This window comes from Ambystoma mexicanum, chromosome 10 (assembly GCF_040938575.1).
Source record: "Ambystoma mexicanum isolate Mex_15411 chromosome 10, UKY_AmexF1_1, whole genome shotgun sequence".
Lineage (NCBI taxonomy): Eukaryota > Metazoa > Chordata > Amphibia > Caudata > Ambystomatidae > Ambystoma > Ambystoma mexicanum.
Genome location: NC_090932.1, coordinates 866339087 through 866355669, shown reverse-complemented (window position 1 = coordinate 866355669; position 16583 = coordinate 866339087). Strand labels below are relative to the sequence as shown.

At 43.0% G+C, this 16583-nt stretch overlaps 1 protein-coding gene across 2 annotated transcripts in view; it reads left to right on the top strand.

Annotated features, from left to right (window-relative positions):
- Positions 1 to 16583, top strand: part of ATP13A3 (ATPase 13A3) — a 1430808-nt gene that overhangs the window by 1012052 nt on the left and 402173 nt on the right. For both annotated transcript variants that reach the window (XM_069618570.1, XM_069618569.1), the window contains exon 20: positions 12880 to 13004. In XM_069618570.1, coding sequence (XP_069474671.1) covers positions 12880 to 13004 — 125 coding nt within the window. The remainder of the gene's footprint in view (positions 1 to 12879; positions 13005 to 16583) is intronic.

The window sequence follows — 16583 nt, the reverse complement described above, 5'->3', positions numbered from 1 at the left end:
GTCTTCCTCATCCACTTCCCATCTTCCAGGATCGCGTCCATTAGTTTTGTCAGTATTCTCACTCCTGGCCAGGTCACACCGCCTTATCTGCCATTGATTGGAGGTTTCTGCTTCCACATCGAGCCGTTCTTCCAATTCCCTTTTGAAAGTATCCAGGTTTGCCAATTTCAGCTGCCAGGTGTGCATTATGTTTACTTGTTCTTGGATTGACAAATGGATGGATTCATACAGTTTGCAAAAGGGGGATAAAGAGATGGTCAGGGAGGCCATTACTGTGTTTTGTATACTGGCCAGTTCCTCTGTAGAGATACCACCTTCCTGGCGTCTTCCCTCTTAATTCACTGTAATGTCATGCCATACTAGAGTCCACTGATGATGAATCACCATGAGACCCCTCCAGTATTGCCAAAGCAATCCTCTTCTCTATTGTCTTCAATCAGTGAGATGTCCTTTGGCATCTTTGTAACTTTCCGCCGGCTTGATTGGGTTTATTACTGGCATTTGCACCAGCATTTTCAGTTCCAATGCAGCCTGTGAGATTTCCCATTCCGGTGTTTGTTTTGGGTCGTTAGAAATTGCACTTTTTGTTGGTACAGAGTCCTCAACTAGGGCATCAAGTTTGTCCTTTATGAAAGAAATACTCTTACGTCTTTGTGAGTACTAATTTTCTCTGATAGATCAGTAGCCAATGTTGCTGCAAGATCAAAGTTAGAAAGTCCAGACACTTGATTTAGGTCCCTAGTATCCTCAGTGTCCGTCAGAGTATGTTGTCTACTCTGGCCGCCCATTTCAGGTTCAATTATTTAGTAGTTAGGAGAGCCCTCCGTCAAATCATGAACCTGCAGTGCAGTCAAATCTGTTGGGGCAGCTGCAGTCCTTACTGGAAGTCCCTTTCCGACAGGGCTTTTAACTGGCCTCCATGGGGATTGTGAACTCAAGTTGGTGTTTTTTACCATCTGGTCAGTACCAACTGAACCCAATTTGACCTGTAGTCTGGTCCTGGTGCCTGCTTGGTTTAAGGGCACCATACTTCTTTCCTCATCCCACACCAGAACCAATACGGGCACTAAAAACCGGCTTCTGGAAATCAGGTAGGGTGAAAATATGGTTTTAAACCCCCCTTTTTGTTATTATAATTTTTTTGGGGCAGCAATCGGCGCCGACTTTTCCCAGCCACTGGAAGGGTTAAACAGTGGCAATTCCACTGTCTGTGCTCCTCTCGCGGCCGCTTTGATGAATTTATGGGTTATTCCACCTGTACCAGCACGAGTCAAAGTCCTTAGGACCACAGACCCTGCCTGATTCAATTGCTACTGATAAAGAACATATACCCACACATCCCCAATCTTATTAAGAAGGAAGTACCCAAACGGGGCTCACGGCCGATGTATATGTATATGCTCTGAGATACCTCTAAAATACCTATTTGCCACGAGCGGCTTGCGTGCTTCCAGTTCTGACTCGGGATCACCGCAGCTCTGCTGCTCCGCCAGTACCTGCCAGTCGCCACCAGTAGCCGCTCCGCTGGTAGCTGTGAACTAGGAGAGGCTGCAGGCTGTAAGCAGCTTACAATTTGCATCCTTCCGAGGGGGCTCCGTTGACACCACCAGCACCTCCGCAGCACCTCTCGTCCTCCTCGCCTTCCACTCTCGAGGAGGTTTGAGGAAAGGACCCAGCACTCAGCAGGCAGTCAGTCCAATGCGTCACACCTAACACAGAATACTGTGTCAAGTTGCATTGTCTCAGTACACCGCACACACAGCCGCTCCCAACACTAGTATGCCTTCCTAGCATGGAAGTTTTCTATAGAAGGAGCAATATTGACGAGTGGTGAAGGCATGGCCACACATGAAATTCAGTCAGTGCAGCAAAGCTATGTATTGCACCCTATGCATCAGTGGGTACAATGTTTGGCCACGAGGTAAAGGGAATGGACCTAGAGGACTAGTTGGATTTCAAAACCCTCAAGGAAAGAAGAATTTAATGGAGGACAGCCATAATAATGCTGGAATTGTCGGAGAACAGGACATATAGCCCGAACGTGTAGAAGTAAAAGAGGAGACATGCAACAAAACTGGCTAGCTCCAAGAGGAGGGATGAGCTATACTCTGCAGTACAATGCAGAACCATAGGAATATTATGCCCAAGATCCCGCACAGTACCAGACAGGCGCACCACAAGCACAACAATGTAAAGAACTCATGGTGGCAACAGTAAAGACAAACAAGTGATTACAGTTCAAGATTGTTTATTAAACTGTAAATGTAGGGTGGAAAAATGCCTCAGCTAAGCCTAAATCTAAGATGGGAGCAAACTTCAACAATCAAATGAAAAATAAGGCAGTTCTTGTGGCGCTGTGTCAAAATAAAAAGGCCGAAACAAAAAAAGATTGCTAAATCCTTGCAACTATTTACAGAAAGAGTGTGGGATAGGGTTATCAATAAAGAAAGTAGTGTTCACAAATAAGTCCCGATGTGATTGCCAGGTGTTTCCCTTCCCCACATTTTGAGCACAGGACAAAGTGGATCTCCTGAGCACAGCACACGCTCAAGCTTTCCCAGCACGAGCTGACCGTTCCGTACCAGCTATCCGGTTTTTTCGATGGCCAAGTCTCTTTTCAATAAAAAGTCTCTTGCCTTCGAGGCCGGATAAATCCCAACAAACACAAAGCTCTGTTCCACGTATATATTTTGGGTGATGGCTTCAACCCTGGGTCTCCCTCTTCCGGGCTTAGACCCTTCAGAAATCGGATTCAACAACTCAACTGAACAGTTCCTTTTTCAATCAACTTTGGGTGGTAACTTTCCACCAGTGGTTCTCCCTCCTTTGGGCTCGGACCCCTTTCAAACGTCAGCCACCCTCCTCCTGGTTCACTAAGGCTTTTCTTGCCCTAACGACTCCAAATGTCTTTTCAACCAATTCTTCAGGCTTCGCCCCTTTCCTTTGGCTTCCCTGTGCCAGGTTTACTCTTGATAACTTATACAACACACTGTTCATGCACTCATTTCTCAGAGCGGGATTCATTTCCCTTAACTTCGTAATCCTCTGTAGGTCAAAGACTTTTAACGGCACACAGGATTTTACATGACCCCTGTATGACCTCTTTTCACCTCTTCCCAAGGTCTTCTGGATACGGTAGGTTCTACCATCCGGTAATCGCCCAGAGTTTCCTGCGTGAACACGCACGTGGTGCCAGACTCCTCTGATGCTGGCTTTCCCTCTCTCTCATCAGTAGTGTCTTTAAATCTTTCAAAGTTCAGTATAGCTGTTGGCTATTTTTCACTCAACAGAGCTCGGTTTCTTATCGATTCTTCTCTTGACTCACTGGCTGTGATGAACCGCTTGGCTTTCTTTATCCTTGGAGTCACGGTAGGTCCAGCGTCGTTCCCCGGCTTGGTTATCAGCGGAGGAGGGTCTTGTGTACCGTAGACATCTGCTGCAACATACGCTGGCTATTGTTCGTGGTTTTATGAATTCTTTTGCAAGGGTTTCACGGCCTTGGTCAGGAAGGGGAAGGTCGCTTCTCTCCTTGTAACCCTCTCTGTATGTGCTGTCTTTCTCCTCCTCTTGAACTGCTGTGCTGAGTTAGCTCTCACATCGTGCAGTGTACCTTGCTCGTCTTGTGCTCTTGTTCTCCACCTTTTATCCCTGTGGGGAAGGGAAAGGGCTGACAGGTGTGTGTGATTCTGGTCAATTGCCTGACTTTGCCAGACCCTTGTATTGGGACATGTCAGGTAAACGACTGTGGTGTTAGTCTGTTGTCTTTCGTGTTGTGTGAAAGTGTTTGTGTTGGAAAAGTGGGGGGGCAGTGTTTTGGAATATCCTATGTTTTAGGATATGATAATGGCATTTATAATGGGGAAAAGGGAATGGGATGGAGAAAAGATGTTGAAGGAAGGATACCGCATCTCACTCGTCAGTGTCCCACTCCCACTCAAGTGATCCTCCCTCACTGGTCCACCTCCAGGAACTGGATCCAATAGTGATGGCTGTGTCCTGCCCACCTGGATGACAGATCCCCGGGAACTAGCTATGGAGACGCCTTCAGGTTTCTCACAACAAGCACAGCAGATCCCACAGCAAACAGTCTCCTCAAGGGCAACCACAGCAAGCACCCATGCAGACACAACAAGTACAAACACAGCTACCACAGAGCACACCGGTGCAACAAGCAACAGTGCCACAATGGAAGGCGAATAGGAGTGTGACTGTAGTGTGAGGGAATCCTTTTACAGGTACAGGGATGAATTTATATCCACAATTGGAAAGCCCACAGAGTGTCTTGATGTGTTCAGTGCCATCTGTGACCCAAGACCCACAAGAGGAACCACGGGTCATGATAATGATAGGAGACAAGACATTTTCATTCCTCATAGATATAGGAGCAACTTGCTCCTTTGTTCGAGAGGGAAAATACCCGATGTCTGGGATCACCATGAATGCGCAAGGATTCTCTGGGGCCACACGTTTGGTTCCCTTTACTGACAAATTGCCACTTTCTACAGGTGAACATGACGTGTCAATGCCACTATTAAATTCTCAGCAGACATCGGTTGACATATTAGGACGTGACTTGATGACAAAATTAAACAAGACGATATATTTTTCTGACAAAGGGCTAGTGTGTTCAACTCCAGGGATAAATGATATGAATGTGAAAGAGTGTATACTAGCTTTTACAGGCCAAAAAGCATTACTTACGGGGGTCCCTTTAGATCCAGAAATATTTTTGTATGGAGCAAATGTTTTGTTGACATGACTTCCTAGACTGACAGGCAAACTATTGGGAATATCTGATACATTTTTGTTTTGACCAGAAATACCTATGGATGATAATGATGATGATGAGGAGGGACAGGTAATTCCCATAGAGTTAGAGCAGCAGCAGTAAATCGAAAAAGGGTGGTTGTTCATGGCACAGACGATGGGGGACGAGCATGGAGAACAGAAGTGGTCCATAAGGAAGGATACAGATTTGACAGAAGACTTGGTCAGAGATGGATTTTCCATACGATGAATTTGTATTTTACATAAGTCTGTCTTACTGGATGAAAATTGCAAATGGAGAAATACCACATAGAATGGCATTGGTAAAAAAGAAAGTCATTCTTTCAGGAAGATTTGGAAAAGGTGCCAAGAATCTTATGGTCCTGCAGTCGATATGAAGCGAGTCTACTGAGTGGAGCAGGAGCAGTCGACATCAAGCTTAAACCAGGAGCTATTTTGTCACATGCACAATAGTACTCCATGTCCAGGAAGCAGATGAAGGCATATTTTAGACCATTTCTGCTTTAAAGAAGCAGGGAATATTGGTGCCATCAGAGTTCCCATGTAACACAGCTCTGTACCCAATGAAGAAATCATCTCATGTGTGGTGGAGATTTATTCAGGATCTCTGCGCCTTATGCAATATTGTTGAAGCAGAGTTTCCTTTTGGTTCCAAACCCTGCTACTATATTATGTAACATCCCAGCTAAAGCCAAATAGTTTACTTTAATAGATTTAAAGAATGCCTTCTTTTCAATTCCCCTTCATGAAGACTCACAGAATTGGACTTTGTTTTCAAATGGAAATCAGCACCTTCAACCTATGAGACTGCCTCAGTGGTGCGCTGAGTCCATCAATTTTTAATGGAGCCTTCAGATGGACCTATGTAGCATACAACTCGAGAGCACAATAATACAGTATGTATATGATATATTAGTGTGCAGTTAGACAGAGGAAAGATGCAGAGAAGCTTCAGTTCGATTAATGACAATACTAGCAGAAAAAGGATACAAGATAGACAAAGAAAAGCTACAATATTGTCAAGAAGAGGTCCTATACATAGGACAGCTCATCTCACAAGAGGGGAGAATAGTGACACCTGAAAGAGCAGAAGCAATCACGAAAACTCAAGAAACCCGAAACAGTAAGAGAAATGCAACAGTTCTTAGGCCTATGTAATTATTGAAGGGCCTGGGTTTTTGATTATAGTACATATATCCGCCCACTTTTAAAGGGACTCAGGGAAGCACACATAGGCAAAAGTGAGGTAATATGGGCAGATTACATAATTGAAGGATCCAAAGAGTTGAAAAGGGTGATTTGCACAGCCCCTGTGTTAGAAATACCAGACTACAATGAAGAGTTTTACTTATTCTCGCATTCAAATGGAAAAGTGATGACAACAGTACTTACACAGAAGACAACATTAGGATATGGACACAAACCATTAGCCTATTATAGCGGGATTCTAGACCCAGTAGTGAAAGGACATTATCCTTGCTAACAAGTTTTAGCTGCTGCTGCTTTCATGATTGAGAAAGCTACCAGTATTACAATGGGATGCTCAATAACATTATTTGTTGAACATTCCTTATTTGCCATTTAAGGAAAACCTAAAAGTATATTGACTATGTAAAGATTGTTTGGATACGAAGTGATTATTTAAAATCCAGAAATCAATATTTTTAGATGTAGAATAGTGAATCCAGCAACATTTATAGCAGAACCAGTAGGGAAGGAGGACTATGTTCACGACTGCACAACGTATACTCCATTTTATGATGATATTTCCCATGTTAGAGAAAATGCTCTCGGAGGAGGGGAATTTCTCATTATTGGTGGTTCTTCAAAAATTGACCAAACTGGCATACTGGGAAGGCACTAGTGACATTAAAAAATAATGGTGAATTTGAAGTAGTGACTAGTGCGAGATAGCCTTCACATTGTTCAGCACAGGCTGCAGAGTTAGTGGCGCATATTTCAGCACTTCAGAGATTTAAAGATGAGGAAGTGACAGTGTATTCGTACTCTGCCTATGTGACAAACTGTACACGCAGTGCTGTCACGTTGGAAAAGGAGGGGTTTCCTCTGTGCAGGCGGTAATCCAGTCCAACGTGCATCCCTTTAGGCAAGCTCATTAAGGTACTAAAGCTCCCATTGGCTATCACTGTGGTGAAATGCACACCCCATACTAAAATCTGCAAACTTGATTTCTCGCAGTAACGAAGCGGCAGACGTAGAGGCCAAAAGAGCAGCATATTTTTCCAAATATTTCTGATTTTGAATTTTAAGATGTTAAGCAAGGGTCAGAACGATGCATTGTAATGCAGGGATGATTTAATGTTATCCATTGGACGATTAATTTAGCCACAAGGTCGAGCTCCACGAGAAGAGCAGGACTTATGGAAGAGACAGGGGTGTTCTTTATCCCTTACTGAGGCTATATGGAGACAGGACAGCACTGGAAAGACAGTTAAGCCTGTAGCGTTATTGAAGGTGGCCCAGCTCACTGTGCTCAGAGGCACAGCTCCACCTCACTGATGAGGCCCAACAAGGCTGAAAAACGTGTCTGGGGTTGCTGTTGGTACTCTTGTTCAAAGGAGGTTTGCCTTGCATTTCGGTGCTGCACTGCCCTTGTGGGCGGGACAAAGACCATTATGTAAATGGATAGTCCTGCTTTGTGAACCTTTGTGAAAAATATAGTGAGCAAAAAGCGGTGGCTGCGGAGTCTCAAAGCGGGGAAAAAAAACCACAGTACAGGTCATCATGCTATGTTCTTTCTAGAGAGGGGTGCCTGCTACCATTTTTGTATTGTTAACAAGGAGACCAGCTACTCCAAAAGAGATAATGTGGCATCTGAATACTATGGCAATACTTCTTATAACTATATTTTGCCGTATATGTTGTCTTTATTTTCTTTTTCTCTTCACATTTCAGGATGTATTGTTTTATAATCCATTTAAAGTGTCTGATATTGAGACATCTATTCTTATCCCCAACAAAAGCATGAGTGATATTTTTCCTGACAATGAATTGTCTGACTTAAAGGGGATGTTGGGGAAGATAATGAAGGTATACATTCCTATCTTGATAATTCAGCCCACTTAAAGAATAACACGTGGTATCAACACATGAAGAAGGTATATCAGATGAAAGCTGTTACGTATGTTCCCTTATCCCCTATGCTATGGGAACATCTCAAATATGAATCGCAACAGAAGTACCAGTAAAAAAGGCACACTTCCTGACGCACCTTGCCTAGCCAGAGAACAATTCCAAGACACGACAGCATCATTAGTATGGGTGAATAAAGCGACATCCCAAAGGGAGGATAATTATGTACAAGGGATGAAGTCCAGAGCAAAGCAAGAGACAGTGAACCAAATAATAAAATACGAGCAGCCTGGAATAAATGGAGCAGGAATCGGATTCGAGGAAAATCAGATGTTACAATGCAAAGATAAGATAGGGAAAGAAATACAAGAATGCTGGGGAAGAGGTCAACTACGAATCAAAGGAACAGTTCTTACTCCTGAGAGATGGGCTGATGGACTGATAGTGTGCAAGGCAATGGCATTGTTAGGACAATGGGAAGCAGTTGTGGTGAACGCAGAAAAAGAATGCCAGGACCAATGGCCTAGATTCACAAGGTTGTTAACATGGGTCGACAATGAGGGGGGACCATTGCAGATTACCCCTGAAGAATGCGTCCCTATGCTTCTGAAATAATGGCACAATAAAAGTTGGAGAAAACCTCAAGTGTGCTCGTGTTTTTGATATACCAGGCATGAAGGGAGGAACCGATGGACCACTACTGGGCATGTGGATCAAGAGCATATATGAAGTTGCCACCAGAATTGAGAGGAGTTTTTTCATTAGTACTGAGGAACATACCAGCCCTCGTAGTACCACAAAGAGACCTGCAGATCAGACTTTCCTAAAATGGATGCACACCCGAGAAAGAAGAGGTCGCTTAAACTTATTCGACAAAAGAGGGCGAATTGCTTCTCAGCAAAATCAATAGCCTATCATGACATTCCAGATGAGCATAAATTGTTCAGCAGAACGGCAGTAATATTTACAGCTATATTCATGTCGGGAATTCAAGCTGCAGCGAATGCCAAGTGGTTACAAATCACCAGGTAGGAGCTGTACAAATGATCAACCCGACAATAAAAGGATTTAACGCGATCAAAGAAGAATTAAGGGCCATCGGGCTCATGGCCCTCCAGAACAGGTATGTCCTGGACTTAACTACAGCAATGGAAGGAGTTATGTGCGCCAAGATCGGGCCTTTCTGCTGTACATTCTGACCTGCCCAAGATGAAGAAAATGGACCCCTGACAGAAGCAATAACTATGCTGTCAACCCTGCATAATGAAGATGGTGGAAGAAGTAGACTAGACTGAGGGTGAAGATTGGTTTTCATCTCTGTTTTCATAGGTTCCAACCTGGTTGGTAAATGCCTTCAAATTACTTGGAGCAATACTAGTGTTGGTGGTGTTAGGATTGTCTTATAAGAATAATCATAAGACAACAACATACTGATGTCCAGGGTGGGTAAAGAGGTGACCTAGGTCAGGCGGGGTTGGGAAGAGGAGAGTGGGGATACCATAAGCGATGGATTATGGGGAAGGATGCAAGGATATCATAAAGTGTTGAGGAATGCCAGACTGCAACAGATACAGCTACGCATCACCCACAGAGCATACATGACCCCCGAGAAAATTGTCAAGTTCGCGAAGGCGGCTAAGCAATACGGCCGAAAATGCGGGGAAGAAAACATGGTGATGGTACCTATGTTTTGGGCTTGCCCTGAAATCACAAGATATTGGGAGGAGGTAGCGGAGAGATTGGCTGACTAAGGGATTAGTTTAGCGATGTACTCCTTGTGGGCATGTATGGTGGGGGCTTCTCTAGACCGTGCAAACTTAAGCATGTGAGTAAGCTTAAAGACTTAGCTTACATTTTGGCTAAGCGCAGGATTGCCATGGGATAGAAGACACGAGAGAGGGCGAGTATATGAACCTGGTGGAGGGACCTCCTAAAATGGGCTGATGCAGAAACAGTGGTTTGGAGGGAGGCAGCTTGCAAAGGGGGCGAAGAGAAAGCAGGAACACTGACAGAGTGGCAGCACTTGGTGGCATCCCTGATGGGTATGGAGCCTGGAGAACCCGATACAGACAGCTCACAGGATGGTGACACAGGAGAAACAGTTGTGGACTAAGACACAGTGGTTGTTGATCGAGAAATTGTAAGGGGGGGTTTGTGGTTATATGCACCATGTTGAGGTGCACTGTTTGTTGAGAAAACCAATAAAAAATAAAAATAAATAAATAAAAAAAGAATAATCCTAGGACAGTGCAAGAAGACAGCAAAGAAACCAATTGGGATGAGGATAATGTGTGTAAGCTGTGGCTGATGAGCATGCACAGACCGAAAATACCACCCATGAACACCTGAAAGAAAGTCCTCTGTCACCCCCAGGAGCAAAGTATTACTACCCCAGGGATCATAAGAACTATGTAAGGTGTTTGTTGTTCTGTCACTCAACTGGGGAGTGCTGCCATATGACCTGGAATGGTATGGATGAACACATAAACAATGCACATGACTTGAGGGGGGGTGACTAAGATATGGATCCCAAAGAAATCATTTTGTGGAAAAATGAAGGAAATTGAGGAAGAGCGGGCAGTTGAGGACTCAGAGGGCTAATGTAGAGGAGCAGACATTTATGTAATTGATAGAACCCACCCCCTCGCCTTCGACATACTGAATGAAGAACAAGAAGACACTGCATGACACCAGGTATCATTCCAGTACCGCATCGGGTGTATGAGGCGTTATGCACTCGGACAACGGTGCCGAATGTACCCTCAAACTGAAGTGATAGCAGAAGATTTGCAGACACCACTGAATATCGAATAGCTGTAAAATAAATCTGACAGATGCAAAGTGTTGTCATAAGGAGAAGACACAATGACGTACTGAAACGATATGAGGATTCTTAAAGATGAAGATGTAACTAAAGAAACGAGAATAAGCCTACACACATCAGATGAAACCATGTATAAACAGAAGATAAGTAACCAGATGTGTAGTAAATGTATATATGCATAAACGCAAAGTAGATAAGACACTTAGAAGTTTGCTGCAGTAGCAAATATAAAACTGGTAAAGCGGACATGTAGAAAAATGGGCATCCGCTCTGAATAAGAGTAAGCTCAAAGGAGAGAGACCAGTGCTGGAGAGCTGAGAGACGCTGGAAGTGAATTTGTGCATGAACAAAGAATAGCCGTTGACCAGAGATCAAGGATGCCACAGCAAGAAGCAATTGTCGATTACAAAGGGTGTCAACAAGAATAAGTAATATACACAGGACATATTCTCTTAGATTAAGTAAATGAGCGAACATTTGTGAATGCCAAATATTAAACAATCAAAGATGCCGAAAGCATATGTGAGACAGAGCAACCAAGTCTCCAGAGGCCGAAGAGATTCATGACACCCAGGATAATTGAATCAAATAGCATTAATTGGCAAGGCGAGATGGACAAAATCATGGTCTCTTCACATGTGGTCTAAGACCAGAAAACAAGGCTTATTCATAAGATCTAGATGAATATAATGATGTACCTCAACACCCCTTAAAGTTCCAGAGAAGAGAACATTCAGCAAGGTCAAGTACAAAGAAGAAGCCTTGGCTGATGAGAGATGGTAGACTAATTGGGCAGTAGTCTGACCTTGTTCTCTGCACCTGGGTTTTATTTTGCTTAATTGCTTACGAGCCAGATGTCCAAGGTTGGGAGGGAATGCCAACCAATCGGAGGGCCTATGTAATGGTGAGCATACATTGCTGCAGGGGCCAATCTGCTGCTGTTATATTCTGTATTATACGTAGTTAGAGAGAAGTTCAAGGCATGCCTGCCAGAAAAGGGGTAGCCAATGATGGTACTAACACTTGTAGAAACTATAAGTAGATATGTTTCCCCTAACCAATTCCTCTGTCTGATAGGTTTTATTATTTGCCACATAGGATGACGTCCTAGCTGACGCGCATAGAGGCATACATCCTTTGTATAACCGAAATGTGATCGAGAGTGTTTGGACTACGGTTTGTTGTTAGTAGTGAGTCGGTCCGGTTATTTGGGTCTGAGATCATTTATTATGGCAATCCCATTCTGCGCATAAGAACGCTCAAAGGTGTTACTGCACACACCATTGGGATCCCACCACAACATTTCACCCATTTTCCCCTCACCTATGACCTCTCCCGCGCACAAAAACTGCATAGAAGCAGCAGTCAAGGACCCAGCCCAGATGCCACATCATGCTAGTAACTTAATGTATTGCTGTCGCATCAGTAGTGAAATTCTTCTATTGGTAATCCCTCTTTTGAAATTGCTGTTAAATCCATTGAAAACAATGCTATGATTTTCATGGGGTTGCGATTGTGTTTTGCCAAACTACCTTATATATTTCAAGATAATCTATATGCAACAATCTAAAATTAATCTTTAGGGTTTTGTGTTTTACTGCCGCAGCTTCACAGGAATTCTCTGTTAAGGAGTTTGTCTTTGAAAAAAGACATGGTGAATAAAATATGTTTAAGCGTTTGACATGGTGAACAAAGATTACTTTTTCCTGTGCTTGCAAATGTTGGCCTATGATGCCTTTCCTTGATCTGTGTTGCGATATGCCGCAATAGACAATCTGTTTTAGACATTACAATCAGTTCATTTTGATTTGCAGTATGACCCAATTGCTTAATGGAAATATTGAACAGTATCTACAGACTGTAGCATTACAAATGCAAAAATTGGGTGCTGTCTGTTTACTCCACCGTTGATAAATGAATGAGGTATGGGTGCTACAGCTTTTTTAATATTTCTACAGTTTCTGCCAACTTGCTACTTTAACTTGGTTGCTCCACTTAGGCCAAACTTCCAGTACTGCTAGAATTGTGTCAACAATAGTCACTGTCGATGTCCAAATCTTTACCACAGTAATCTCTCTCCAGTTTGCATTAAAAATCTCTAAAGAAAATGCTCGAAATCGTTCTATTGTACTAATACTGCACTTCTAAACTGTTTTATGCTAATTTTTATTTAGAGATGTCATTGAAAACAACATGGTGTTTCTGGGCTTAATTATAATGCAGAACAAGCTGAAGCAAGAAACCCCTGCTGTTCTTGAAAACCTCCGTAAAGCCAACATTCGCACTGTTATGGTTACAGGTTCGTATTGCTTGAAAATATGTCCTTCTTTTAGGTTGTTGTATAAAAATGTAGTGCAAATGTCAGGAAGGGAAAAAAACATGTGTTAAGTTTCAGTGATATTTCCTGGCAAACTTGCATCATTAATAATTTCACTTACTGTAGCACTACTCTAGGGGAGTATAGCCAAATCCAAACTCTTGTGTACTTTCTAATGAGAATGTGGAGAATAGAGAAACTTCCTTTGTTTATCTTAATGACCACGTATAGCCTTGGATGTATAGCCTTTAGTTGTGGGTCAAGGTTGCAAGCCTCATCTTGCCTTCCCTTTGCTTTTCCTACTTGTAAAGTCAGATTTTGTAAACATTATTTCTCAGCCACTACTGTCTCCCTTCAGTGAATCACAAGACGGTTACCTCTGCAGTCCTATTCATCCACAAGCCGCTAGTCTGCTTTTGTCCCCCTTCCCTTTCTCCCATTATGTGTCTGTCTTGCTTCAGTTTATGTAAATGTTTTGTACAGCAGTGTACATCAGCATAGAGACAATTCAATTTATTTGTGAGAACTTAAAAAGTAATACCTTTGCAGGACAGCTCTGCTGTCCAACACAGTTTCTATTTGTGTGCCATACCTTTAACACTTGGTCATATTGTGCAGTTATACTAAGTGGCCAACCCTAATCTCTAAGTGCCATGTCAAAGTAGTGAACTTTATTGCTTAAACTGCAAGTCCAGGATCACGTTATCTAATCCGATTGCCAGTCGCCAAGCAAATCTAAAAATGTAGTTCATTTTGTTTTTGTTCACTCAAAATGATAGACTGGTAATTTATAGACGGGCATGAATCTACGGTTAGTGTCCTTTTGAAATTAGTCTTTCCAAATTTGTTTATAATGTGCTCTGCTAGCTCAAGGCCATGTTATACAAGTGCAAATGCAGAAGAGATCTTCCATAGTTAGCTTAGTTGTTGGAAAATCCAAATGCCAGGTGTAATTAAAAGGAGTAAATGATGCCAGAGGTATTCAATGTACAGACAAGTTAGAGAGCTGTGGCGACACCCCAGGAGAATGGAAGAATGATCATGAAACTCCTTACCCTTATTACCAAAATGGCATAACATCAGGGAAGGCGCGTGAGTCCTTTAGGAGTTCCAGTCACTCCCAGTTGCGCTTGCTGGTGGTAGAGGAGAAGATGGAAGCTGTTGGTTCGTGTTCCCACTACTGGCCCTTCAATTTTTGAGACTTGCCTTCGAAGACAGACGCGCGTGAGTCCTGTAGGAGTCCAAGTCACTACCAGTCCTGACGAGTCTGGGTGACTATATGGAGTCCGACGGCGCTGGAGACGGTATTTCCCGTCCTAACACCCGCCTACACCATCGTAAATATGAAGGCAGCAGTGTACGCAGAGATGAGTCCAGAGATAAGCTTTAAAAGGTCTCAAACGGACATAAAACGATGAGTGGTGTGCATGTTAAACGCACCCTGTTAACAACAAATGATAAAAACATTGCCAGTGAACACTGTGAGCACTTTGAAACTGATGCATTGAGTCAGCAGAATTTGCTTGGCATAACAGATGCCGAGTTGTTAAAAGCCGAGCTGGAGGGTGCCGAGAGAAAAGGACAGGTATAGCTGACTCTTGGTCCTGCCTTGCTGAGTTCTGAGGTAGTAAATGGCTCTGTTGTTTTTGACGTAAACACTGCTAACGACTTTCGCATAGATTTGTCACAAGATCCACGTTGCATTGAGGCCGATGAAGATGTAACCTCATTTGGTTTTAAGGCTGACGACTTGCTTTCATCACAACCATCGTCAGAAAGATGTCTGCATACCAACGAGTTATGTTCCAGCTTCAATAATCTGGAACCTGAGGACGTAGGTTTTCAAATTGTGGAAAGAGAAGGTGAGAATGACTCGGCAGTGGTAATACCCATCGAGAAACCAAAACAAGAAGAAATGCAAAATAAAATATAGGATTGCGTATGTCGACACCTGTAACAGCAACAAGGCAAAAGGTGCGACGCTTTCATTTTAATGAGCGCTCAATCGCGGATGAAATTAAAGAATATGATTTAAGAGCAAACTTCATTACCAAAATGAAAGTGCATGAAAACCCCAAAGGGGGCACTCAGATCAAAAATGTTCAATCAACCAAATGTAGTAGTAAAGACTCTGAAGACTCTGAAGTGTACTTTCGAGAAGTTGAATTGCCTGATTCGAATAGGACAGGTAGCGGAAAAATGAATCATTTTGGAAAGAAAATGAAACAGACTAATAAACCTAATGGGATTGACGCTACTTCCGTGACTAATGTTAACATCTTGCAAAAGACCTACTTCAGTGATGCTAATTGCTCAAATATAAGGGGATGAAAAGAGGCAAGAAAGTGCCCCGGCGGGGCCATGGATTCTTTGGAAACCCCAGTTAGACAAGCGTATGTATGGCGGGTGTGCATACAACTACGAGACAAGTGTGCATGGCAAGAGAAGAAGTATAACTCTGGACAATTGTCTACTCAGCCGGACCCTATTAACAACAAGCAGGGTGAGAGAAGCCAACAAGGATACATTAACAAGAACTATCTCTCCATCGCAGCAGGGATTAAAATCCACAATAATGTTATGGCTGCCATGACAATTGCCATGGCACCTTTCACCAAACTATATGAAGTGATGAATGACAACATAAAAGACAATGCCACGATATTAGCTATGGTACGTACAAAATTGACATAATTACAGGAATTCATATCAAAAGTGGAAGATCCCTAAATACTGAGGCAGAAGTGTCACAAAACTGGCAATGCTGCTTATGCGACATAGCCAGCGGGGGGCAATGTGAGAAGGCTGTATTGATGGAAGCCCTCCTTGAGTCAATAAAATGGATGCGTGCGCAATCTGCAGAAATGTCAAAAAGTCAATTCCCTCGCAATGAATTTGGTAAGAGGTCTGAAACTGATGAATCAAGGCAAAAACACCAGAAGCCGGATAAAAGCTTACCTGGTATCAGTAAAGAAGAGGCAATTGCACGTGAACAGATGCTAAGACAAACTATAAAGACGCAGATTATCAGACAAGAGGCACATGGCTAGATGCCAGTCCAACATTCTCGGTCGCTAAAAATTCCAGGTTTCCGTAACAGTATTGAAGAAAGCAGTAGACTCCTGGAAAAGACCCAGGCCAGTCGCACATGCGAACAAACCACTGAAAAAATGGATGGTATAACTGAACAAGGCATTGAAAGACATGTCGAAATACTGCCTATGGGTACTATTGAAAGGCAAAAAATTATAAATGGAAACCCAAAGGAGAAAGTCAAAGAAAAGAGGCAAGTCACGTGCCTAAAGAGCAAAAAGCGACTCACTGAGAATAGCGAACACCAGGACGAAGAGGTATATCCGCTATTCCTGAAAAGGGAAGCTGAAAGAAGCACACAATCAGCAGAGTGAACAAGTGCTGAATAGTAGAAAAATAACTCTGCAACCGAGTATAAGAGAAAGAAAATCTAAAAATCTGGTAATGGGTGTATTGCGGAAATTAAATGGCTCACGTGCATTCCTGCAGAACCTTACAACACCTCTGCGCTATACAAACATAGCAGTA